This window comes from Rhipicephalus microplus, chromosome 8 (genome assembly GCF_043290135.1).
Source record: "Rhipicephalus microplus isolate Deutch F79 chromosome 8, USDA_Rmic, whole genome shotgun sequence".
Lineage (NCBI taxonomy): Eukaryota > Metazoa > Arthropoda > Arachnida > Ixodida > Ixodidae > Rhipicephalus > Rhipicephalus microplus.
The window spans coordinates 82,397,215-82,424,958 of NC_134707.1; the positions used below are offsets into that span (position 1 = coordinate 82,397,215).

The 27,744-nt window shown below is 45.3% G+C and overlaps 1 protein-coding gene across 1 annotated transcript; it reads left to right on the top strand.

The window, feature by feature from the left end:
- Positions 1–560: 560 nt before the first annotated feature.
- LOC119163864 (uncharacterized) lies at positions 561–26,062 on the top strand. The gene is made up of 5 exons (XM_075872217.1): positions 561–883; positions 5,128–5,333; positions 12,202–12,276; positions 21,259–21,525; positions 25,716–26,062. The coding sequence occupies exons 2-4, from the start codon at positions 5,129–5,131 to the stop codon at positions 21,387–21,389; spliced, it is 411 nt and encodes a 136-aa protein (XP_075728332.1). The 5' UTR covers positions 561–883; position 5,128; the 3' UTR covers positions 21,390–21,525; positions 25,716–26,062.
- Positions 26,063–27,744: the final 1,682 nt, after the last annotated feature.

Genomic DNA, 27,744 nt, shown 5'->3' on the forward strand with positions numbered 1-27,744 from the left:
CTTTGTAAGATAATATTGACGAGTTTTACTCGTCTAGGTGTGAGAGGTGTAGGCCTGATAAAATGCGATGTTGCTTCAGAGCCCTCCTTTCGTAATATTGCAATTTTATTCAACTCTCTCAAACGCGGCACCGTAAATTTCTAATGGGTGCTCGAACATGGCAAGCAGGTCGCGGGGCAAAATCTCTGTAACATTTTATTACCGAAACAGCGATACTAGCAATGCTTGAGCTGCACTTGCTGTTTTCGAAATTGTAACCTCCTCAATCTCATCACTGTGATTAGGAAACAGATAGGAAAAGTACAACAGAAGTAAGTAGAGAAATATTCAATTTCAAGCCCTTTAGCAATATTATCTAAACAAATTGCCAGTTCACTGGGCTTTGAATAATCGATGGAAATAAACAGCTGATCAGGGACGCAAGCTTGGCTTGGCACTGGCTTGGCCGTTCATACAAAGCCAAAAGCCGCTGCAGAAAACTGGATTGCGGATCGGATTGAGACAAATATTTTGTACATTTTTGTTTTCTTTGTTTCATTTCTCTAATTGCCTTTGTGATAGCGTGGACCGCGCTTCGTGATCTCATGTACCGGCGCACTGTTTTTAAGTTTAGTATGGCGCACGATAATACATGATTGCGTGCTTTAATTTAAAAAGGTTCGCGAGTATGGCCGCAACACTGCAATGTCGGGAGGAGGATAGTAGCAGCTGCATGCCCGGATGGAGTGACTCAGGAATGTCAACCCGATGCCTTTTGTGTTGGCCGTTCTGGCAGTTCCGCCGACTGTATAAAAAGAGACGACCCCGTCGCTTGTCCTCTTCTCTTTTCCTTCGGGCATCGGCGACAACATTGACGGACGACGTGTTCGGCTTCACCGTGCACGTGAGTATAGGTTGGTTTTTCATTCGAGTGAATTCTTGCTCAGATTTGCAACTTGTAGACTTCATCCTGATCACCTGTCGCCGGCAATAAGTCACATACGTGTGATATTTAGGGGAAATAAATGATAATGCACACTTTCTGCTCCATTTGCGTGACTTAGCTACACCAGGACATGAGGTAAAGCCTTTGTCGCCTAGCCACTAGCAGGCAAGATCGATCACTCGCATCCTTCAGTTCACGAATCAACGCGCCTGCCTTAAAATTAGTAAGCTGCTCGCAAAGAAATCTTACCGAGGCAATTTTGTTTTCTGTGAACAATGCACCGTAGATTTGTCTTGAATAACAACAGAAAAAAACCTTGAAAAATAAATGTCGCGACCTTTTAGAAAACGCCTTGTCTAAGGGCTAGACGCGGCATTTTGTAGAAGACTCCATAAATTCACTATTTTTTCGTAGTTTCTGCTTGAAATTAATATTGTCTATGAATTTCATGACCCAATCTTTCAATTTGGCTGAAAATCTCGGCAACAAAAATTTTGTTCGGTGTCCCTTTAAGGGCAAGTGTAGATGCCATCATTTCAGTCGCAAATCTTTTTGCGAGACGGTCGGCTGGTTAACAATAAGGGTACTAACTAGAGTTCCAGATTTCATCAGCAACACATCATCATGGCTTCATCAGATACTGCATTATATACATTCTACCCTCGTTTTTAAAAAGGTGTACCGTATGGTCCACTGTTACAGGAAACAAGCGAGCTCATGGACGGTGAGCCATGTGGTGCTAACTGGCAGCAAGGCTTGTGAATGGGACGCATGCGCATAGAATCGGGGTGCGCCCAGTTTTGTCTGCCATTTCTCCGCCTGTACGCATGACAGCATTGGAAAGCGCATCCGTATTTCGGCTGTGCAATTTATTTAGCCCAGTGCCTCCTGCTTCAGGGATTTCCAGTGAGCGCAAAAAATGCATGATTTTAATCGTTGCTGAAGTGTTTTGCAAGTTGTCACCACAAAGCACATCATATTTTTCGCATAATGCTCGCTGCAACTGGCAGGTTTCGATGACTCGAAATGCTGTTCAGGTCTGATGTAGCAAACATTTTAAGCTCGTCCTTGTGACCATGAAATATTGGTTTATTAAATAATGGAAGGCGGAGTTGGTATCAGTTGATTTACAGCGTGAAAATGAAAAGTGCGAAGGACCGTGCCTCGCAAGTAAGGCCCGAGAGCATGAGCAGAGAAGTAGCAGATGCAGTATGTACCGACTTGATGAATCGATGCACATGCGCTGCATTGCCAAATCTCACCAGCACTAGTGCTTGACGGACTGCTGGCCACGCACTAGCATGTTCCCTCTGATACAGGACATTGGCCCTGTAAGCGAATTCTTGAAGGGCATGAGTAAAACGTAGAACGCGCCCCCTAAATGCACCCATCCTTGAACCATTGGGCTTATGAATTAGTGCCCTTTTCAAAATACAACTATTCTGAGCAATAAATTGTGACAGAACAGTGCATGAAGTTTAAAAATGGGAAAAAAGTCTTTAAATGTCCCTTTTATACATAGTGTTCTTGTGATGTCACTTCTGCCATTGTGACGGCAGTCCACTTGCTACAGTGCGGCTTGTTGGGAGCTCGTCATCTGTTGCTGTGAATGATGTTGAAAGGGAAGCATTGTGGTTTTTTGTTGTCGTACTTTAATGAGCTCATTGGATCAGGAAGGCCTTGCTCGTTCACTCGATACAAGACCAGATAATCAAGATGTGCGACACCTACACCACCCACATCGTACACCGGCTGCCCACCACAACCTATCAGGGCCTATTATCCTGCTTTCACTACAAATTGCCTGGCCCAAAAACAAGTGAAAGCTCAAAATCTCTGGAGCCGCAATTTTAAGAGTGGATGTGCGAAGTGCAGCAGCTCCCATCGAAAACTAGTCGTGCAGAGCTAGGCAAGTTTACAAGAGATATATTATTAATATGAATATATTGTCGCGGCCTACGCCACCAAAGTAGCAATTCCCTCCCCCCCCCCCCCCCCCTAAGTGTTTTAAACAGAGCTGATGTTGAGCTTGAGCCTCTTTGATTGCAATTTGTGGAAATAGTCGAGGAAAATATTATACAAGGCAGATAGCGACTTTGCGTGGTGTGTGCAGCGGTAATGCCAGACATCGCTTTATTTTTCGCGTATGCTTTAACACACTTTTCACTTTGTATTTTGCTTTTGTTGTACGCTAATGTACAGTGGAGTCACTGAACATTATAGAGACCGTGTATAGAATTAATTGACTAATTAAAAAAATCCTGACGCCCAACTTGAACCGATTGGCTATACTTCAAAGTGAACTAATATTGTTTCCCATTCTTTATCAGTTTGTTTCAATGCAATACCAAAATCTCCACGATCACCATCACGATATTAACCGCCTTCCTCGCCATCATGATTTTAACTGCGGACAAGTTTGTATGTACAGTATCTTTGTAAGCTATATCTGTTTGCAGGTAAATACTTGGCCATGGCACTTACCCGTAATGAAGTTGCACCTCAAGATTCAAATATTGCAGAGTTTCTTCAAGTAGCTTTTGTTAATCTGCACCAGCCAAATACGCTTGTACTTTTAGGAAAATCGCAATGTGCGTTCTCAATTTTAGGTAATAACTTTCAGCGAAGAAACACCCTAAGCTCTGCTCCCTCTGCGTGGACTACTAAATCAACATGCCTCACTAGCAGCTCATAATTCCTCAAACTTGCTCGTGAGGCAAAACTAAACGGGTGCAAGCACGAGGAGACAACACGGCAGTTGTAGGCGATAGATTTGGTAGGTGCCCGGGCATGTCGGTGGCGCATTTCGGAAGTGACAAAGGGGCGCTGCGAGATGCGCGTGCACACTTTGTGTAGTTGCTGTATTGGACAGCAAACTTTTTTTATTATCCGGGCAGTTTTATCAAAGGAAGCTTCATCATATGGCGTGATAATTGAAGTGAATCCACAGGTTGAACCACATCATTTTCTTGCTGTACTTTTGTACTTTTTTTAGCTCGAAAAATTTATTTGTACATATAAGTGACAACTTGCCAGTAATAAGGCAGCACTCGTTTCTTTACCATGTGATCATCTCCGGTGTGCTGCTGCCCCAATATTTCAAATTCTAAGCATTTGCACCATTGTATGCTAACTTTTCCTTCAAAGTGAGACGAGCCACATGTGTATTGTAGATCAAGAAGCATGCCAGTTTCGCGTACTTGCAAGGTAAACTTCAGAAATGCACAGTTGATCAAAAATATTAGTTTAATGGTGCATCTACATAGCAGAGCACCTGTGGCACCAATTAAATCATTTTGCGTATTCCACGTATTCATTGTACATCTAAGACTACCAATTATTGTGCTGTTCCACATTGTCCATGTGGCTATTAGGCACAGAATAGATCATTGTTGCATGTGGCAGTACTTTGTATGGCACACTAGATAAGGTCGAACAAGTTGTCAGCTGCAGTGTGTTCAGGAAAAATCTATGCTATTTTGTACAGACAGTGCTGTCACATTTCATCAGTGTGCAGTTTTATCGAATGTCATTAAATATACCACTACATCCTTATTTGCATTAGGCATATTGCAGAGAACAATTAAAAAGCTTTGTAGCATAATGTGAAAGATGTCAGTTTTTTTCATTTTCAGCACTCTATACACTATAATTTCTCTTTTTCATTCATGTAAATTATAAGCTACCATTTTTCAGCGTATTGTCACAGGTAATGGGTATGAACCATCTCGTCTTGAGAGAGGGGACCGTACTCGGGAGATAGTCCTCGCAGGCGGCGACTGCTTCGTGCTGTGGGAGCTGTAGCTGTCTCCAAGTAGCTCGGTGTGTCGGCTGAAAATCTGCAGCCAAGGCGCATTTACCCAGCACCTCCACCAGTGCCACGAACGTAATAACAGAGAGCAACGAAACGACCTCTTGCTTGCCCTCAGACCAGGTTGCAAAAGCCCTCTTCTTTCTTCACTTCCAAGGGATCCCCCCTACAGTTGATGGCTCATACCCATTACCTGTGACATTGTGGTTACAACATAACATGCAAGGCACTTGGTACCTCTTCTCATTATTCATAAACATTGAATTTTTTCTTGATATTTGGGGCGTCTTTTTTATTAGAGCTGCTCTGGACTTGACATGTAGTTCGTTATCAGTGAATGAACAAAATTGACGCGGCATCTTGGCTACAAACTTTACCACTTTGTTTACAGCATGCCAAAGCTTTTTGCTGTTGTGACATTTCCCGAAGAACAAGATAAAGTGGCCGTTGTGCCACTCTCATGGCTAACGGAAGACCGGGCCCAGTGCCACTGGCCTCCAAAGAGGAGGGGTGTTCGGGTGGAAGACTTGGTTCGAGACCGGGTGGACCCAACTGCAGCCTGGCAAAAGTACCCAGTTTTTCTTGTGGCTCGTTGCAGTAAGTGAAGTTTCCGAGTTTTTTGTGTTTACCTTGGGCACATCAGACTAATTATAACAAAAAAGAAAAACTTTTCACCTAGGAAAAACCCGAAATTTGAGCACATTAACATCTGCCACCTTCCTTGTCCCTTAGTTTTCTTTGTTTTATTGTTGTTTTCCTTTCACACACCAAATTAGGCATGCCACTTTATCTCAGTATCTTTTCCCATTTTTCTTTAATGCAAAGCACTTCAGGTGGTAAGGCTGTTGTATGCTGTCACTGTTGCTTGGCCTGACACCTGCAAATCTACATACAGCATATTGAGCGCATGCTCACACTTAAAAAAAGTCTTCTTCCTCTTCTCTGAGTGTTTCATTAGTGATATTAAGGCGGGACATTACTACTATGGCTAGGTGCAGCGTTAATATTCTGTCTAACAAAAAAATGAGCCCTCAAGCGTACACTTCTTTCTTATCGCTCCACAAACACGACAATGCAAACCATGTATGAAAATTACGAGAGGAGGCCGGCAAAAATAAAAAGGAAAGAAAGGATACCGAGTAAAAGAAATAGAAACACAAAGATAAATACAGAAAAAAGTGAAGAAAAGAGAGAGGAGGAAAAAAACCAAAGAGAAGCAAATAGAAAAGTGCCGCCATATCCACGAAGTGAATGATGATGAGTGGGCGAAGCTCCGGAGGTAAACCTGGTAAACCATGAATCCTCTGTACATTTTGCCCACTCGATTTTATTACATCGCTCCCCCTAGCGTACGTCGCCGCACTAAATCGAACGATTGCCTTCAACCAATGACACGCGCCATATGTGACATCATTCCTATTTTATAAGATCTCGCGTCTTTCATCAACTACAAGTACCGCTTTCTAGTTTATAACATCTTGCATCTTTTCATCATCAGCTACAAGTACCACCATCTAGTAAACACTACAAGAACTAAACGGGAGGTGGCTACATACAGGAGACGGTACCGCCATCTAGTGAACACTGCAAGAACTAAACTAGAGGTGGCTATATACAGGGGACGCACAGCCCACGCCCTAAGGAGCTTCGCCCTTAAAAAGGCTCCACACTTCCTTCAGGCTTAGCAGCAGCAGGGCTAAGCTGCCTTAATTCTTTTCTCACCTCATTTTTCCATTTGCCCTTTGCTTTGCCCCTCTTGTTTCGGGAGGGCATAAAAAGCATAATATAAACCTGCTATGGTAGGCACTTATGAAAAGAGACTGCACGTAAAACCATTCGGTACAGTGACAACCACTGTTCATGGATTTTTCACTAGGCACACAGTCACCTAACACTTTTACTTTCTTTGAGGCTGTAGCCGACGGCAGCTGAAGAACGGGGACCAACACTGCCAAGTAATTAGTCGTACATACCCCTGGAGACTGGCGTGCATCATGCATTTGTGTAATGCACAGCCTTCTCATTTTGGCGCATGCAACTTACCCTATGATAATTTTTCGTGATGATGAATCCGCGCTTTGGAAAAGTACTGGGCTTGAATTCTTCAGAATATATATGGATTGGTTAAAAATTAATTTAGACACCTTGTGGCACCGACGTTCGGCATAGCAATTGCTATGTGGGAACACAAGGCTCAAAACAAATTATTTGTGTGACTGAACTGATGTCACTGTCATGAAGTCGGAGCTTCTGAGGCTCTTGATCCTTTTCGTGGACACCATGCACATGGTCCACTAAATGGCTACCTATTATAGCAAGCAAGATGTTTCCATCAAGCAGTCTATCTGCTTGACATGTCCACATGAGCTAGCTTCAAACAGTCTATAGGAATTGTCTAATTGTGTTCATTAACTGAAAGTATAAGGTACTTCAAATCGCACTTGAGGACTTTAAAAAGGGTCACTGTAAGGTGCTTGTAATGGAGCATGAGTAACATCGTAGTGGATGAAGATGCGGCTGGTATGAAGTGGTAGTGGGCTCGTATCAGCTGTCTTGCAAGTGTGACGAAGTGACGGTACTGCGGCAGTAGCCATAGTAGTTCGCAGGCAATCGGCATAGCAGTGTACTTCAGCAAATGTCAATTCTGAAGTAAAGAATTCGCAAGGAACGAGCGCTTCGTGTTTTCTTATAACACTGTGTGAAGACCTAGTAAAACCAAAGGCAGGTGCTCGGTCCATGGAGTTCTTCAGAATCGTGCTCGTGACGCTTTTAGTTGTGCTGATATTTTGGGAGTAAAGTTGCTGCTGAAAATGTGTTGCTCTGGGTGTTTATTGGAAAGTGAGAGCACATTGTGGTAATCTGCTGTGGCAACTTCTGAATAGTTGCCTTGCACGGAGAAACTATGTCTTAGCTTTAACTAGTCACCACTTGCTACGTTTGCCGCCCGCTTTGCAGTACTGTGATCTATCCTTACCTTGGTTGCAGTGCAGCACAAAATGAAAGCAACAGGGAGTAAATTGACAACACGGCACTGTGTTGTTGCTTTTTTTCCTGTTGTCCTCATCTTGAGCTTTGCTGTAATTCAAGTTAAAAAGTGATAGCAACCGAATGGCCCAGCATGCCGTCTACAGTTGAACCCCGCAACAATGAACATCGCTTTAACGAAATTCCCGCTACAACGAAAAAGTCACGGTTCCCAGTCAGCAGTCTATAGGAGTTCTGGAGAACAAACACTTTTTCTTCTGCCATCCCACTTCAACGAAATTTCACATTGCGATTCCAGCCTAAGTATTTATTGCTATACAGTGAACCCAATATTTAACATTTTGATGCATTTTCAGAACCTGAAGATACGTCGACGGAGTCTAAAACACGCATTGACCCCACCAGAAACCACCGCTGTTAAGCAAGCATAGGCGCGTTCATTGCTCGCTAGCGATGGCAATGAGGCTGCCCTGCTTTGCCAAAAGGAGGGCAGCCTCATTGCCATTGCTATTGAGGAATGGCGCCCACGCTTGCTGAATAGCGGTAGTTTCTGATAGTGCCAACGCGTATTTTCTGATAGTGCCAACGCGTATTTTAGACTTCGTCGACGTATTTTCAGTTTCTGAAAATGCATCAAAATGTTAAAAATTGGGTTGACTCAATAGCCGCAGACGATTCAAAGCTGTGGCTCAGTTTCCTTCGCGCATGGTTTCCTTCGCGCAGCTGCTGGGTGCATCTGCGGAACGATGCCTTTTCCGATTTCAATGCTTATCATTTTGTTCGTGCTTGGCGGCTGGGGTGACTAATCAGAGCAGCTGTTCGTCCACATTATTAACAAAATCAGCTAGTCGCGAATGATGGATGATAAGAATGCATTAAAATAAGGCAAAAGTCACGGCTTCACGATACCCTGCTGCCATCTCGGCGTTTTGATGGCGGACAGCTGATGGTGTTAACGTGTTAATGCAACTGTTTGGTTCGTTCACGAAAGCGGTTAGAGGCACTGTTTCAGCGTGCTTTTCACCGTGACCTCGATATGCATGGGTGAGAATTGTGTCGGTCATTCTCATACTTAATGGGATATTGACGCAAAATTTTGTGGCCGAGATAGCCTCCAGGATCGATACTATGAACATTCTTATATCATCTGCAGAATGTCAACAGGGAATATAGCTTGACAGGTATTTTACAGCAATTTTCAAGTTTCGATTTTAGGGTACCGACACCATCAAAGGAGACCCATCGGGGACCCCTTGCTTCCGTCACGTCACCACACTGCAGTCAATAAAACGAGTTGTGATGACGTCATAGCCGCCATCATTTTTTTTCATGTTAAGTTTAGCAGTCTATACTCCTTGGCTGCTAGTGGTAAACGCGTGGACGCAGCAAACAAGCTCAAAGTTTTGTGTTTTGCGACACTGCAGTTTTCTGTTTGAAAGGACTTGTTGACGCAGGCCGTGCGAAAGTACGTCACAGTTCTTGATGAGTGCGGCGAGTGGGTCGGGCTGGTGAAGATGCATGACTTCAATATCTTAGCGCCAAAAAATGGAGACAAAAGAAAGAGACGTAGACAACATGGGTGCTAACTTCAAACCACCTTTGAAGTTTGCGCTCATGTCTACGTCTCTTTCTTTTGTCATTGTTTTTTGGCGCTAAGATACCGAAGTCATGCATCACAGTTGCGCCGACGTGGTCAGCAGCTGCCCATGCTAGATGACGATAGTTGTCATTTTCAAAGCTCTCTCAAAGTGAAACTGGTCGATATTGAGAAGCTTGAATTATTTCTCAACAATGTGCAGTGTTCAGTATAAATTGCCTCACATTGCAGAAAAAAAATTAGGGGCCAAATTTTAGTGCGAGTACCCGTTTAAGACTTTATGCTGAGAGATGAGGCTGGTCTGTAAATTACCGTATTTACTCGCATAATCCTTGCACTTTTTTTGGCGGAAAACCGATGCAAATTTGAGGGGTGCGAGAACTTCACTGGTAAAACTTGCCACGAAAACATACAGAGCGAAATAGAAAACGAAGTGACTGCAAATTGGTATTCTTACACCAGCAACTAACAGCAAGCTTTGAGAAGTTTTAATTAAAATTTACCTCGACTTTCTAATAAAAGCAGAAGTTCAAACACAAGGCAAGATTTATTTGAGACAAAAAAGCGCAAGCAAATAGTCGAGAATTAGAACACCCTACGCAAAGCTTGTGGGCGTTGCGGTAGCGTTCGTCACTCAACCGGAGCCCTCAAAAAGTAAGCGTAGGATGTCAGTATTGGGCTGATGGCTATTTAACAGAATCGTCCCCAGTTTTCTTCTGAAGCAATAAAGTTTACCATCAATCCCAGTCGCACGGCAGGCCCTATGGGTCTTGGTGGCTTTCAGCTACCGTCACCAGTAGCGAACGCAAAACTCGTCATCTCCAAAGGGCCTACCGCCGGCCCTGTTGCCGTTTTTAGTGCATGATCAATCACTTTCAACTTAAAACAGCCGTGTAGCTTCAGTATCGCCCCATAACGTGACAAAATTGCCGACACAACATATAAAACATGCCGCAACGCGCACTTGCTGCTTTGGCTAGGCTTGGATTGGATTGAATCTTCGTGCATTAATAGTACGCTTGATGCTTAAAAGATGACGCGCGCTATCCTCATCAACGGCTAATAGGAGCAGGCGACAATACTGTGGCAATTTCTGAGGGTGCGATAATTACTCGAGGATGTGGGGGGTGCGAGAATTATGGGGGTGCGAGGATTACGCGAGTTAATACGGTATCCTGAGGACTTGCAGTACCAGCTTAGTGAATTTGTACAAATTGTTGGTGTTTCTAAACAGGTCACTTTTTCATTGATAGTAGAAACACATATTAAGATATGTACTGCAACATGACACTTCCATGGGTCATGAAACTGACTGCTAACAATATGTACGACTGATAACTTTTAAAGCGTGTAGAAACATTTAGAACTGTTATGGAGAGATGTAGGTCGATCGCATGAGGCGAAGAGCCAAGCCTCACTCTTCAAATAACTACTGTTTTCTTCACTGCTTCAGTGCAAGAAATGAACAGAAGCATGCTTTTGCCCAGTTTTTTTAATGCCGCGACTGGCTTTTATATTGTGTGTTATGGATCGGGGATTGCCACTGTGTGTAATGTAGAGCCTACTTGCGGGGTTCATGTCTCGTCAAGCAGCACACTTGAAAGCTTTTCTCGTGTGTTTATCTCTGTTATGGATGCGGAATGGTGTAGCTCAAGCGATAGCTGTGCTGCCAGTGGGAAAGCTATTGTGGCAGCGCACCCTGGAGGAATGGGCTATAAGCAGTTGGTCCGATTTGCGGCCATTTTTGGCTTGAACGTTGACCAATGCATCATGAGTCATTTACAGCCACCATCTGGAAAGCCCGTGATTTGGCAGTAGACGTCGTCTGTGGCAGTCTTGCGAGGTCGAAAGGGCTCGCAGTGAAAGACGTTGGTGGGGATGACATTGCCGTTACGTATGACGGTATGTGGCACAAACGCGGCCACAAGAGCCACAAAGGTATCGGCATTGTTGTGGCCCTCGACACTGGATTTTGTTTAGATTTCAAAGTTCTGTTGAACTTCTGCATAGCTTGCAGTTCGCACAAGGCTCTGCCAGATAGTGTTTGGGAAGTGTTTCATGGTGCTGTTTGTGAGGGAAGTGTGTGAGAAGTCTGCTCGAAAGAGCTTTGAGGGATAAGCTTATGGTGCTGGCGCATTTTAGTGGCAGTTGCCACTACAAGAAATATTTTTTTTTTTTTGTGTGGAAATTTCATTCCATTTAATTGCATTTTTAATAAATAAACAATCAGTTTTAACCGTCTTGTTTTTCTCAAAATAAATGTTGCCATTTTTTGTAATGTGCCCCTCTTTTTTCGAGTACTTCTGGTGCTCGGATCAGCATAAAGTTCACTCAATCTGTTCCAAAGTACGAGAAATGCGGTTATCTTGTTTCAATTTCAGTTTTTTTTTATGTAGTAAAGAAATTATTTCTATGTAAACCTTTACTAGCGTAGGATAAACAGAGACTTTCTATGTTGTAATTTTTCACGTCTATTACATATATTGTATACACTTTCTAATTGGCTTTCTGCATTCTATACTTTATCTAAAATATCATGAACTATCAGTTAGTAGTGGAAAGAGGAGGGGGGAGACCAGAGGTTTTTGCTTTGTCACGTTGCGGGACTCAAAGTAGAGAGCTTGCGAAAAAACTATATATTTAAAATCTCCATAAAAAGTTCTGCAAACAGCTCAAGTTTCATTGCTTTAAAACGGTTGTTTTGGTGTCATTCTTCAGTTTCTGATCATAGCTGTGCTAGTTTGCTGTCAATATTTTCTAGGGTTACAAATTTATTTCTAGGGACATTTGTCTTTCTGAGAATCAGACCGGCACTCTTTAACTAGTTGCGTGACCCTATATTGCCTTTGTTATGATTTGCTCTAAAAAATCTTTCGTTCGCAGGCACTCTTGAGAAAGCCGAGCGCCGTGCCACTGGTGCACTGTACGGCCCGGCGGCAGACACAACGGAGCAATCAGGTAATTGCTTACATTCATTCTTTGCTTACATAAAATTGTAAGCTGGTGCCTGCTTACCATACCTGTTAAAGAAGGTGAAACAAGTTTGGAAGAGATGATGACCACTTTGCTAATTGAGCTAACTAGGAGGTTAACCTGAAGGCATCATTCGGATCTAATTGGCAAGCTGAAGTGTAAACCAAAAACAATATTTATGAATAACACAGTGCCTGAATTTCCAGGCTATTTGGAACCTGTGGTCATATGGTAGCTTCCAATTCTTAATGCCCCAAAATGTGGTAGTGCTCATTGAATCCAAGGAAGAAAATGGGGCTTTTATTACTACAGTATTTTATTTTTAAGGATACGGTATAAGCTTGTTTTGCCACTTCATGCAACCTTAAAAGGTCCACTTATCTGTTTCATATCTAACTGTCGTTTAAAGTAAATGTAAATGCATAAACATTCTTTATAGGCCACAATAAACTGGAGGGCGGTTCATCGCCTGTGGTGGGGTTGCCCGAACCTCGTAAGTAATTCATAAAGTAATTCTCCAAGCTACCTCAGTGAACAACACCTGTGTTATTACTGTGTTAAAGTACTCGAAATTGTTTTTTTCATTAAAGTCAACTAACAATTTACGTTAGAGTAAAAGCTCGATGTATGACAGCGCATAAAACGACAATACAGTTAAGCCTCTATAACGAAGCTGAAGGGGGAGTCTTAAATACTTTGTTATAGCATTAGTTTATTATAGCCCATATTCATTTCTACCGACCATTAGCCAGCAAGAGAGAATGTGCTCGCCACTGAATGTCGCAGCAGCCTGCCTCGCATAGAAAAACAGCCATCGGAAAGCAGAAAACTAGCAAAATAATAAAGGGCAATGCACATTGTTTTAGCCTAATTCAGCACACCAGCTGGCAGATCACTTCGAAGAAAAATAGTCATTAATAGACTTTTGTCGAATCTTCGTCACGCGAATGACTTTTTTAGCAGCAGCTATTTCGAGTCTGTCCTCGCTGTCATTGTAGGCACCAAAGAAGCGGCTGCGGAAGGTCTGTTGCAGCCAGCGCTTGCACGGGCGTCGGTACGTCGGGTTCGTCAGCATCTGGCTCTGGGATGTCGACACATTCGTCACTGTTGTCATGCACCCCCATCACCATGCGCACAGTTTCCGCGTCTGACAGCTTTTCGGTTGTCGCCGTGCCAGCAATGGCACCAACGTTGGTGCAAAAAGTGTCTCAGGCACAATGGCAGCGTAAAAAGTGTCGCAGTCAGGCACAATGGCAGCGTCAAAAAGAGCATCCCACGACGTCAGGGCCTGGTTGTCCGCGACACCCTCACTGGCGACATTGCCAAAATCTATGGCCACTATTATTTCTTTACTTGATGCCAGACTCGATGGCTTTCATCATTGGCAACTTCCGCTCAATTGTTATATTTTTGCACTTATGTTTGCCACTGCCATTGTACATCTCGTGTCTAGGGGTAGAAACTGATAGAGGTGGTGTCACTATTTCACAGCGAACAAGGAACAAAGCTACAATTCCTGCCATCTCAGCATGGAGCTGAAAGGAAGAAGGAGGTCAGGGAACACCTATACCACTTTGAGGAGGTCAGATGCGCGGGCGTGCCAACGAGTTCTGCAAAAGAGGGATGGCTGGCTGATGCGCACGCTCGCACGCACGAGTTGGCCAGTCCATTAGTTCCTGGGGAACGGGGAGGCAAGGCGACTCGCACCAAAGCAGGGGTTAGCAGGCGGGTACGAGGCAGCACAAGGGGCGAGTTTTGAATTACCGCAGCCGCAATGAGATTTAAATCGTCGCATGCTGTAACATATTGAATTGACGTATACCAAAATGATCAGTAAATGCTTGTTGTGGACAAACAATGGTTCATTATATTCATTTGTGAGGAAATTTTCGCTTTGTAAGAATACTGCTAGACGCACGCCGGGGTAAAGCAATCGTTTAATGGGCCTAACAACATTGAGACAGCAACCAGCAGTTTCAGCTGCAGCAGCACGAGCCTCCCCCACAACAAATGTCTTCTTCGTCCTTTTTAGAGCCTGTATTTGTCACTACATTGACTCCCCGGTGCGAAAGGAGCCATCCTGGCGACCTATGGCCCAGACAGGACTGGTGGGTCGTAGTGAGGTTTTAGACGCTCGACGTGCACAGTCTCGCGCCCACGGCGCCGATAATCTGTAGGTGGCTGAATAGGTTCAACGATGTAGTTGACTGGTGAAGTCTGGCGCAGGATCCGGTACGGACCGTCATACTTGGGTATGAACTTTGAGCAAAGGCCTGGGGCAGACGATGGCACACGGAGCCACACGATTGCCCCAGGCGCGTATGACGAAGGGGATGAGCGTCGGTCTGGCGAGCCTGATTGTGCGTAGTTAGCGAACGTGCTAGCTGCCGACATTCTTCGGCATATGTGGCGGCTTCGGCCAATGTTGTCGATTCTGAAGGGTCTGGGCGGTACAGAAGGATAGTGTCCAAGAAAGATGAAGGTTCCCGACCATGAAGAAGGAAGAATGGGGAGAATCCAGTTGTAGATTGAATTGCGCTATTGTAAGCGTAAGTAACGAATGGCAGTATGCGGTCCCAGTTCGTATGGTCATCAGAAACATACATGGAGAGCATGTCACCCAGCGTGTGATTGAATCGCTCGGTCATCCCGTTGGTTTGGGGGTGGTATGCAGTCGTTGTTCAGTGCACTATGTTGCATTCGCGTAGGAGGGCTTCTACGGCTTCCGACAAGAAAGAACGCCCACGGTCACTAAGAAGCTCGCGGGGTGCCCCATGCCGAAGGACGAGGTTGTGCAGAATGAACAGGCGGACTTCACGCACAGTGGCCTCGGGAAGCGCCGAAGTTTCGGCGTAGCGCGTAAGGTGGTCCATGGCTACGATGACCCAGCGGTTTCCATTTAGTGTGTATGGTAGGGGACCGTACAAGTCGATTCCGATGCGGCTGAAAGGCCGAGAAGGACAAGGCAGTGGCTGGAGTGGCCCTGTAGATGTGTGAGGGGAGCTCTTCCGGCGTTGGCACAAGGAACATGAACGGACGTACTGCCTAACAAAGCGGTACATTCCGCGCCAGTAATATCAAATTGGTAAATGAGCATACGTCTTCACTACACCTGCGTGGGCGCATTGCGGATCCGCGTGGAAGGAGACAGACGTCAGAACGTAGGTGGCGAGGCATTACCAGCAACCATTTGCAGCCATCAGATAGGTAGTTTTGCCGGTGCCGGTATAGAAGGCAATCACAGATGGTAAAATGGCGAGCAGTTCGTCGGTATGTGGAGCAGTTGTCGGTATGTGGAGACGTCTGAGACAGGTACTCTAAGAGAGACGCTATCCATGGATCCTGGCGTTGCTCAGCGGACATATCGGCCTGTTCAAGGGAAGAACATTCGCAGCTGGAAACAGACGCTGCAACATAATCGTGGGGAAGTGGCGAGCGAGAAAGAGCATCGGCGTCCGAATGCTTGCGGCCTGACCGATAAATTACACGAATATCGTAATCTTGGAGATGTAGTGCCCAGCGAGCTAAGCGACCAGATTTAATGACGACAACCAACACAATGCGTGGTGATCAGTCACGACGTCAAATGGGCAGCCATATACGTAAGGTTGGAATTTTGTGATTGCCCAAACAATGGCAAGGCATTCTTTCTCGGTGACTGAATACCGTATTTACTCGCATAATAGGCGCACTTTTTTTTCAGAAAATCCGGCTCGAAGTTAGGGGTGTGCCAATTGCGCGGGGTAAAATTTTCGGAAATTTTTTCACCTCGGTTCTCGCGCTTTAAATCTGCACACTTGTCAAGTAAAAGGTGACTTTATCGTTTACCAATTAATTCAGCATAAAACAAACATACCTACGTACCTTTTAATGAACAAGCGAGAGCCGTCAACTGCACACACACACGTAAAATTTATTTATACAAAAGTCGTAGCTGTTCCTCCTTTTCCCTATTCGGAGTCCAAGTCGGAGATCACACATTCATCGTCGCCGAGCGGGGATTCGTTTTCGGTGTCCGAATCATCCGCACCCCACAACATGTCATCCTCACTCGCATCCAGTGCGTTCGAGATACCCGTCTTCTTGAAGCTTTTCCTGACCACTTCGTCGGAGATCGCCTGCCACGCTTCCACGATCCAAGCGCACAGCATTCTGCGCGCCTCAGTCTGCACAATATCCAACGACACAGCACAGCCGTCTTGTCGTAGCTCCCGTATATGCCGGACCAGTTGCTCTTCGATGTTCGGATACCTGCCGGTCTTGGCACCGTGGAAAGCCCGTCGTGTCTTCTTCGTCGCCTTAAGTTTTTCTTCTTGGTCCCTCCAGTACCGAATACTGGTTTCTCCAACGCCGAAATGCCTGCTTGCTGCCCGGTTGCCGTGCTCCAGCGCGTACTGCACTGCCTTCAATTTAAACCCAGCCGTGTAGCTCGCGTACTTCCCCATGGTGGAACCAAAGTTCAATACACGACCACAACATACGCACACCGCTTGAAAAATGGCATTTTTTTCTTTTTCTCTGATGGTGGTGATGGCGATCGAGCCCCCGGCGTTGTACACGTGACTTCCAAAAAGCGCGGCGATTTGGGGGGTATTAGTAATTGATGGAACAGCCGTTTTTTTTTTTCGCTCATGAACGCTTTTTTTTTTTTCAAGTTTTATTTCGACAAACACGTTGGTTAGGTCGTTGCACTTCGAATTTTTTTTTTTTTTGCTCGTCGATTTGCCTTCTTTTTTTCTTCAGGGTACGGGGACCGCGTTCCAACTGTACCGCTGGGGGGTAGAATCGTTTCTGATCACGGCCAAGTTCGGGGTGCGCCTATTATGCGCGGAATTAAAAAAAATCGAATTTTCCGCGGCCAAACTAGGGGTGCGCCTATTATGCGAGTGCGCCGATTATGCGAGTGAATACGGTAGTTTTTTTCCGCTTTAGTGAGGATGCGACTAGCGTAGGACACAACATACTCATCGAAGCCAGATTTACGCTGAGCAAGAATAGCGCCGAGGCCAACTCCACTAGCGTCCGTATGGATTTCGGTTGGAGCGCTTGGATCAAAGTGGCATAGGATAGGTGGTGATGTCAGAAGATGGCGTAAAGACGCGGATGCTTTGTCGCATGCTGGGGACCACGCCGAGAGGCCTTGGCTGTCGGCAAGTAGCTGCATCAGGGGTGTGACTATGGTGGCGAAATTGCGCGCAAAACGGCGAAAATATGAGCAGAACCTGATGAAGCTGCAGAGTTCTTTTAGTGTAGCTGGCCTGGGACAGTCGGCGACAGCGCGAAGCTTGGCTGGATCAGGGCGGACACCATGCTTGCTAACAACATGCCCTAAGATTGTAAGCTGGCGGGCAGCAAAGTGGCATTTCTTCAAATTCAGCTGCGGTCCAGCGTTCGAAAGACAAGTCGGGACGCTTGCGAGGCGGCTGAGGTGGGAGTTGAAGTCCTTCGAGAAAATGACGACGTCATCCAAATAGCACAGGCATGTGTTTCATTTAAAGCCTCTAAGGATGTCCATGAGACGCTCGAAGGTGGCAGGCGCATTACAGAGGCCGTCAGACGAGGCGTTACAGAGGCATTACAGGCGAGGCGTTACAAAGGCATTGGCGATGCGAGGGGCTTAGGTAGAGTCTGGGAACAGAGTTCCAGTTTGAGACAACCAGCACTCTCCACCAAATCTAAGAATACTGCTAGACACACGCCGGGGTAAAGCAACCGTTTGTTGGGCCTAACAGCACCGAGACAGCAACCAGTGGTTTTAAGCAGCAGCTGCAGCAGCACGAGCCTCTGCCACAACAAACGTCTTCTTCGTCGTTTTTAGAGCCCGTATTTGTCACTAAAGCTTCTTTAAATAGAACTTGTATACATGGGCGTGCATGGGAATTTAAAGGGGAATTACAATTGCTTCGTTATTTCTATTAGTTCATTTCACACTTCGTTATAAAGAGGTACTACTGCATTATCAACACCAGTGCCCTATTTGCCGAGAAATTAAGGTAAATGCACAAGAATACACATGCCACAGTAGGATATTATCAAAATGATCCCGGTGACGTCAGACGAACCACCTACAAAGCTAGATGGCATGACCAGTCTAGTTTAACCAGGTGAAAATTGAACTATTGAACCACTCGTGCCATTCCCCATAGTAACGTCTGGCAGTTTTTTTTTCGTGAATCGCACTGAAACGAACAAGCAGCATTTTATTAAGTCTCTTGATGCATGGAAGGTTCTTTATTTAGTACAGCTAGTTTGATTATTAGTGATAATTGTAGGCTGTAACTGATGTCATCAGGATCAATGTGTTATTGACGCATGTGTTCTCGTACATTACCTTAGTTTTTTGGTAAGTTGGGCATTGCAGTTGATAATATTGTTGTTTTAGACATTATACATTGAGCTTTCACTGTCACGTAAAATGTTACTTGACTTTAGTGTCCCTCTAACAAGTGGCGGGAATCTTGCCGCTGTGTTGCTGTGTACACCAGTGCACATTCACTAGTCGTTTGTTTTCACATATGCTGAAGAAAAAATGCTGTTGGCACTTCCAACATAGCACCAGTGCCGGACTTTTCAGCATGCGGGTCTGGCATCACACTGTTCTGCATCCTGTGTGCAGGCTGTGAGCGGCAATACGTTTATAAAGTGGGCAGTGGCAACAGTCGGATGTATGGTAACGTCGAATCTCGATAATTCAAACTCGAAGGGCCCGAAAATTTGTTTGAATTGAAAGAAGTTTGAAATAATGAAAGCTAAATAAACGGAAGGCTCTCTATGCAGTGGTGCATGTGCATTGAGCTAGCACATGAGGGGGAAGTTTAAGAATAAGAAGACTTACATTTGTTCACAAATCACAGGACATCTGGTATTAATTGAGGTAATCGGTAATGCACGTCTGCACACGTTTGCCTTGCAGTGAGTCAATCAATTTCGCACACATTTTCCAAAGCTTTTCTACTTCGGCTTCAGCATTCTCCTGGCAAGAGAAGTTTCGCAAAAAAATGTCCATCGCCGACACTTTTTAAAGACGACGACAACAACGACCGCTGCGTAGCGAAGCCTCCCGCTCTCCGCCACGCAGCTGTAGCATGGCCAGGACGTGACGAGAAAGGAGGAGGGTTTCCACATGGAGAGAAGCAGATCGGTATTTGAGAGAAAACCAACACTTCACGGCAGCTTTTTTTTGTTGCTCTCTTTCGCGCCCGTTGTTGAATGGAGAAGGGTTACATGGCAGGGAAGGGAAAAGAGCATGTGTGGAACCGGCTTGTGAGAGCCCCCCCCCTTAAGGTGGAGCCTCACATTTCAATCAAATACTGAAGATTCTATTTTTCCTTCTAGATGATATGACGTCGCTCCTTGTGTTACAATAGAGTGAACACTGTTATGAGAAAAGCTACTTTATGGAGTCAACTCACTCCATATTGACTTAACACACAGAATCGGTGAAAACTACTATTCATTCCTGCTGCATTAGGAATAATATTCATCTGCATACTTCTGTTTCTTTTTTTTGTTTGTTGGCTGGAGGTTTGGAGTATAGGGTGGCCAGAGGGCACTGTGTAGTCTTTCTTGATCTTCCCAATTTTATCATCAATTGATCGGCGTATGGGGAAGCCAGCATGCTGAAACAGCGGTGCAAGCATGCAAGATGTTCACCATTGCATGCAGTCAGTTGCTGTGAGCAACCTACTGCATACAGTTAACTGTGAGGGGTGAACTAACGCTGCACTATGTGTGCCTCCTGGAAAGCTGCAATGTTAAAGTGCCACAATCGTATAGTAACATGGATCAAATTGCAATTTGTCTTGTTGAATAATTTTGCAACAGAATCAATGGAGTTTTGGATAAATTTGTGTATGTGCCTGGTTCATCAAAGCTACAGAGTCAAGTGCGGTATATACTCGCGTATTATGTGTACTTTTTTTGTCGATCCGGTTATGTGCGAAGCTAGTAGGAATAGCTGGTCTAAAAGCCCAACTGGGAATATATGTTGCAGGCGCTGTCACAGCTGTCTCAAAGTGGATTGTCATTTGTTTGCTAAGCCTGTTCAAATGCCCCATTTTCTTGAAGTTCTTCCAAACATTGCTCACAAAAACCAGTTCCCACGACAGGGTTATACCAGAGAACATAAGTACTCTCCAATAATTGTCGGGAACCCAACGCAAAGTAAGATGCAGACAAGGAAGCGCGATGCCAACACAGTGCTGTGTGTGTCGCCCTTCATGTGTGTGTGTCCCCGATCCTTGTCCCAGTCTTCTATTGCGTTGTGCTCCCTCCTATATCTAACCAACACACACAAGCTTCTATGTCTTATTCAACGCACTCTTCTGCTGGCTCCCATACTGAATATTGCATGTCGAAGAACTCCACGCTGATGTGCTTGGCGGTAGCACGGTTTCAGTTTTCTTCGGTAAGCTTTATAACAGCAATCTGCCTCGTATATAATTATTGTAGCCTATCACAAGGAACGGTAAAAACGCAATGGCCAGATGGCGAAACCAAAAAAAAAAGAAAATGAGTGCGAAAACCTGCCTTATCTAGTTGATGTGACAGGTCCTTGCACGCGTTCAACATCTGTGTTGTGTCTCGGGAATACATTCTTGCCGTGGAAGAGGTGGGAAGATAGGAGGCAGACTTTTAGCATTTCGGACTACACATAAACAGGTTTCGGTTTTCAAGTTCAATATTCTAGGGAAAGCATAAAAGTTCATGAAAGAAGGGACCTTGCACTCAGCCCATTTTGTGTAAGACTGCACTCGCCTGCTTGACAAGAGATGTGCCTGACCAGAGCATCATGAAGTCAAATGTGTCTGTGTGTGTGCTGGCAAGGTGGCTCGGGCTGGTTGGGGAGGGCAAAGTATGCGAGCAAAAAGTTTCTTGTAAAGCAGGCTGGCTAATATACTGGTGAGCAAATGATGTGAGGATGCACATTGTGCGAGTAAATATGGTATGCACTCTTGTATGTTTCAGCTGTGTTGCTACGGATCCTGCGCGTCCAACTTGGCGTCCGGCAGCAACAAAGAGAGGTTCTGCAGGAGGTGCGACAGCTGAGGCGCGAGTTACGGCTCTTGTCCGAGAGTGGATGTTTTATCGACTCTTGATGGGAGCTGTACCGTGCCTCAGCACGCCCAGCCAGCACAGCCCCCTGCTGACCTTCCCCGGCTGCCTGCTGGTACAATTGGAGAAGTGGAGGCAGCAGAGGCAGCTGTGCAGAGTGAAGCAGTGGCTGCGGCTTTGGTGTGTATTTCTTGGTTTTTAATATGCCTATGTAACATGCAGAAATTTAGTACTGCTTTAAGATACTGTGTTTTGGGAAACAAACTAGTCAGGTAATCTCATGAGCCACTGTACTACAGTCCAATATGAATAATTCATACTCAAAGAGGGCAGAAAATTTGTTCAAATTAAAAGAAGTTCAAAATAATGAAATCTAAATAAGCGGAGGGCTCACCATGCAGTGGTGCATGTGCATGGGGAAGATTTATTCACAAATTACAGGACATCGTCATTAATTAAAGTAATTAATACATGTCTGTACAAGTTGGCCTTGCAACGAGTCAACCAGTTTTGCGTGCAGTTTGCAAAGCATTTGTACTTCGACTTCAGTATTCTCCTGGCAAAAGAAGTTGCGCGCGGCAATATCCAGTGCTGTCACTCTTCGAAGACGACAACAGTGTTTCCACTGTTACCGTCTGCGGCTGCAGCCGGAGCGTGGCCAGCACATGATGAGAAAGGAGGAGCGTCTCCACCTGGAGAAAAGCAGATCAGCATTAAAGAGAGAAACACTCCACGGTAGCTTTTTTTTTTTTTTTTTCTCTTTTTCATGCGCGGTGTTGAAAGGAGAAGGGTCTCTACATAGCAGGAACGAAAAAAGGAGAAGCGTGACACCGGCGCGTTGCAGATCGGCATGAGAGAGAGCTAGCTCTCTGTGACAGCTTTTTTCCCCCTTTTTCTCTTCGTACGCGGTGTTAAGAGAAGGGTCTCTACGTGGCAGGGGCAGAAAAAGCCGAAGCGTGGCACAGGCACGTCGCAGATTGGCATTTGAGAGACTGCAAATGTTCCACTGCAGTCTTTTCTTTCCTTTTCTTCTTCAAGCGCAACGATGAGGTGTCTGAAGTGCCACCGCAGGATTGGGCGGGGTGCTGAGAGCATTTTCGGAGCGCGGTATAGCTTTGATAGGACCACAGCGTCAGTTTGAATTAAGTGTGTTGGAATTAATAAGATTCGGCTGTATTTACGTGAGCAAAAATGGGTTGATTTTGGGGGTGGGGGCAGGAAAAATATTTATTGGCCAAAAAAGTTGGCGATGACCATCTGCTTCTTTTCTCTAAATGCCACAGCTGCGGCTCTCTGTTCCAGCGCGCGGACGCGGCGCAGAGAATCCTCTTCACCCTCTTCAAAGCTGAAGAGACGCGCCACATTAAGTGCCTCCATCACCGCAGAAGCTGACGGGCGCACAGGCGCTTCGTCATTTTCGTCTTCCTCACCTTCTGGCTCTTCAGCAACAGGCTGCGCACCAGCTACTTGACCGATAATGTCCTCATCAGTCAGGGCTCCGCACACCGATGCACCGGTGTCAACTTCAACATAATCGGCAAAACAAACGCCCCGAAGGTTGTCGCGCAATGCCACTGGCATGAGCTCCTCAGCCCCATCCACGTCGACGTCACAATTATCCTGCGCACTTCCAGCTGCAAATCCACTGTGGCGGAAACAGTTTGCGATTGTGGTCGCGGTCGCCTGTTCCCATGCGCGCACCAACATGTGCATGGCAGTGAGCAGCGTAATTCCGAAGTCCTTCCTGTCGCCCGCGCACAAAATCACTCTCTCCAGCACGTGACGCCTATAAAAGCACTTGATGTTCCTTATCACACCCTGGTCCATTGGCTGTAGGGCCGCAGTCGTATTTGCTGGAAGGAACACTAACTTTGTTGCTCTCAGCTCAACGTCCACTTTGTGCGCCGAACAGTTGTCGACGACAAGAACGCGTCTGCCGCCCAGTTACATTCGCCTGTCGAATTTCAGTAGCCACTTCCTGAATAGGTCGCCTGTCATCCAGCCTTTCTTGTTTGCGGCGTACTCCGTCGGCAGTGACCGAATGTTTTTGAAGCACCGTGGCTTGAGTGCTTTGCCAATCACAAAAAAGGGGACCTTTTCCGTACCGGTCATATTTGCGGCGACCAGAACAGTGACACGCTCTTTGCTGCGCTTGCCGCTGGCACAGGTGATTGTCTTGTCTGGCTGCAACTTGAAAAATAACGCTGTCTCGTCAGCATTAAACACATCCTGTGATGAGTAGCTCTCCAAGTACTGCTGCAGGGTGTCGCTTTTCCAAGTAGCGCATGTTTCGGCGTCCACTTCCTTTTCCTCGCCGGATAACGTGTGGAATACGAGATTGTGCCGCTCCCTGAAACGATCAAACCGTCCCACGGAGGCGACAAAGTCTTCAATGTCCAAGAGCAGGGCGAAATCGGCTGCCTTGGCCATGATGATGGGGCCGCTAAATGCGTTACTCTGGGCTCTCATTTTTTTAACCCAGATAATCGAAGCTGACTCCAGTTCCGGGAACTTCGCTGTCCTTAGCCTTTTTCGACTGGCGCCAAAATCCTCGGCTTCATAGGCGTTTTCAATGGCCGTCCTGTTGCGTATGTAGGTTGACAACGTGCTCGGAGGTATGCCGTGCTTCCTCGTAATTTCGTATTTGCTCGAGTTCCCTTGGTCAACCTCTTGCAAAATGTCCATCTTCTCCTTGACAGTCTTCGCGCAGTAGTTTCCCCGCGGCATCTTGCAACTTCGATGCGGAATAAGACGGCTTGACGGCGTGAACGAACAGCGTGATTGAGGAACAAAGTGGCGCTGCCAGGTGCGGCCTAGGACTGCTGGGACTACTCCGCCGACTCCTCAGCGTCCTGCGGGTCCCTCGTATACAAGTGGCGCCAGGCGCTGAGATAGGCGGGAGGGCTACAGAAAAAAAACAATTGCTCCCTGGATTTTGGAGGCCATACTTTGCTCGCCCTTTGCTCGGAGGCCACTTGAAGCTCGCAAAAAACCAGTCGTGCCACCTATCGTTTGCCCGTAAAAGCTTCCTTTAGTGTTTGACGATGATGACGCTCGGCGGCGCGCGCTTCGAATTATCCGTAGAGGCATCAATTTCTGTTCGAATTAACGAATTGTTTTACACATTGTCTCCTATGCACTGCGGATTGAACTGCGAATTATCCAAAATTTCGAATTAATGAGGTGTGAATTAACAAGCGTACACTGTAGTTTGTGAAGTCCGAGTGAACTGTCCTAAGCTAGCAGACGATATAGGCGGCATCGTGTGTTTGATGGGCAGTGACTAGCAATAGCCTGCTTAAAACAGCCATTCAGTAATTTTGTTCATTTATCACCTTATTTCGTGTCCGCTGCGGCTCTCTCTACTTTGAGCTGCAGTTCACCCTGCCTTGTGTTAGCCGATTTCTTACATTTTTTAAAATCTAACATGCACCCAATTTTGCAGGGTGAAAAAAAATGCACCTTTGTTTATTGTGATGAGATTTCTATTGCGACATGCCTCTTTGTTGGCTATCACAGAAAAATATAAACAGCAAATGGTGCGGCCATCTAGTGCGACCTTTATTTTTCTATCAGTTTCATCTATGGCCAAGATTTGGTCGCTCTAGGTTGCCTCTTAGTACGCCTTGATCATGTTCATTTATCTTGTTACGCTCTGCTTACAATGCATTGATTAAAAACATGTCGAAGCTTCTTTTTGAAGTCCACATATTTTATCGTTTTTCACCTGTAGAAGCTATTCCTGGTCAACATTCAGGCAAAGACATTGTAACCTCGAAGAAAAGTGTATTGGAATTTGAGCAGCGTACAAAGTAATTATACTATTTTATAGCTAGAATCAATATTTTATAACAGTGTTGTATTTGATTTCATAACAGCGAAACTATGCGTATCAGAGAAGGACTCTGAAGGGTTCTCACACTGAGTGTGAGAGGGCCGATGTGGAAACCATTTTAGTTCAAGTGAGTTGAAGTTAGCGTAAAAACAATAAAACGTTATGATGCCCAAAAATTCAAGTTGTTGTTTTCAGCTTCCTCTTCTTGCAGATCTTTATCATGAAAACATTTCGATGTGCTGTTGCGTTTACCCCATCTATGCTTCTTGCATTTTTTTACAGCGCGAGCTGTAAAAAAAGCAGATTGAGGGACAAGGCCTCCGAGAAATTGGTGTGAATATCATGAAGGCTGTATTGCCACATGACGTGCAAGTGCTGTACAGCCTTCATGGCAGAAAAGGGCCTTTATGAACCTGAGGCTCTGTAGATTAGTGACAGGTTAGACTTGTTCATTGTTTTATGTGTGTGTACCTTTGTGTATTCTCTGTACTGCAGTGCTTCATGTGTACTATGGTATTTATGTTCTTGTATGCAGATGTCATCTGCCAAAAAGCAGAGTGCGACCAGGCGGATGTCCTCAACTTTATAAAAAGGTGGCTGCCAGGGTCTGGTGACCGCCGTGGGGGCAGGAAGCGGCGCTTCAGAGAAGCATGTGTTGTGGAGCAGCCTGATGATCCCCACTCTCAGAGTGGAGATTATGGGCTGCTCGCTGCAGCTGGCTTCCTGCCCAGCCACAGCGGCCAGGGCCTTGACAGCACCACTGCCACTGCGCCCCCAACACCACCTGACCTGCAGTAGAGTGGGCATTTTTTGTTGTGTATATATTTTTTCAATGTATATATTTTTTGTTGTACCTAATAAATAAAAAAAAAACGGAATAAATGGTCTGAAGACTGTCGGTGGTGCTCTTTTCAGCTAGCTTATGCTGAGTCGGAAGCACCATCACCATGTTTTAGTTACAAAAAAATGCTCTAAACTGTATGAATATTCTCTATTATCAATTGCATCTGGGGGACATATGCTTCCAGCATTTACTTCCTAAGGACTTTTTTCGATTTACTGCACCAAATACCAGTACCAAATAAAGCACTCGCTATTGCAAAAGATGGATTGGTAAGTAAATAAACTACACTTCTAGTGTTTGCAAAGGGAATGAGGTATAAAAGATGAAATAGAGTAACTGCTTTCAGTTCTCAGCATTCAATTTGCTGTTGCCCCAAGTATACAGGGCTGTGAAGCTACAAGAGCGGGTCATCGAGGCATATTGTTTAATCTTCCGGTAAGAAAAATTCCCTACTAATAATGGTTACGTAATGGCAAGCCAATCAGTAGCCAATATTTGTTGTGCAGGAAACATCGGTGTAATAACGGCATTTGATTGGCTGCAATGTGGCCCTGGATTGGTCCAATGTCGGTCGTACATCGGTAGCCAATATTCGTCGTGCAGCAAACATTGGCGTAAAAATGGCATGTGATTGGCTGAAATATGGCCCAATGTTGGCCGAACATTGGCAGATTTGTCGGCAATACGATGGGCCTTCATCGGCATATCCATCGACTTCCAGAGTACGCTGTTACTAGCGCAAATGTCGAAGCGTTGGAGTGTTCGCTAGAATTGTACTACCGGCAACTTGAAACGTAATGTCTGTATAGTCATTGTGTATTGTTTTTGTTTTGTGTTTACATTCCTCCCTGTAATGACCCTCAAGTGAGGGTTACAGTATTAATAAATAAATAAATAAAATAAAATATCTACAGAGGCCCAATGTTGGTTGCATACTGGCTAAAACATCGGTAAAACGTCGGCCCGACATTGGAAAAAGTTACACTTGGCCGAAAAACCGACGTCGGCGCCGATGTTAACCGATATTGGTCCAAGATTAGTCCAACGCCGGCGCGCTGCCTGGGTCGCAAGTCAGATACCCAGATGGTCAATGGGGTCTAGGATTTTCAAAGCACTTGGCGTTGCGGAATGATAAATTATAGAGGCATAATCAAGGTACGACCAGACAAGGCTTTTGTACAAGTTCAAGAGACACTTCCGATCACTACCGCATGTTGTACGTGATGGGAGCTTTAGGAGGTTCATTGCTTTCAGACATTTCATTTTTACATATTTAATGTGGTTCCCAGGAATTTATGCTCGCTGCTCACAGAGAGTTGGTCTCCCTTGATGCCACTACCAAATATTGCTAGTGGCATTACCCCTAGTTTGTTGGAGAAGGGTACGCAAGTACTTTTCTGGCTGTTTACTTTAAAAACATTCTCATCTGCCCATTTAGAGAACTTATTCATTCCAAGCTGCACTTGTCATTCGCATATAGATATATTGCATGATTTGAAACTCATCTGCACATTATCAACATACACGAAATAAAGCATCGCGCTTGGAATTACTGACTGCAGGGAGTTCATTTTTACAAGGAAGAGTGTGCAACTAAGCACGCCCCCTTGCGGGACACCAGTCTCTTGGGTAAATGATCTAGAGAAAGCATTTCCCACTTTTACGCAAAAGGTTCGATTATAGACAGATAGCTTTCAATTGTGTTTAACATGTTCCCATA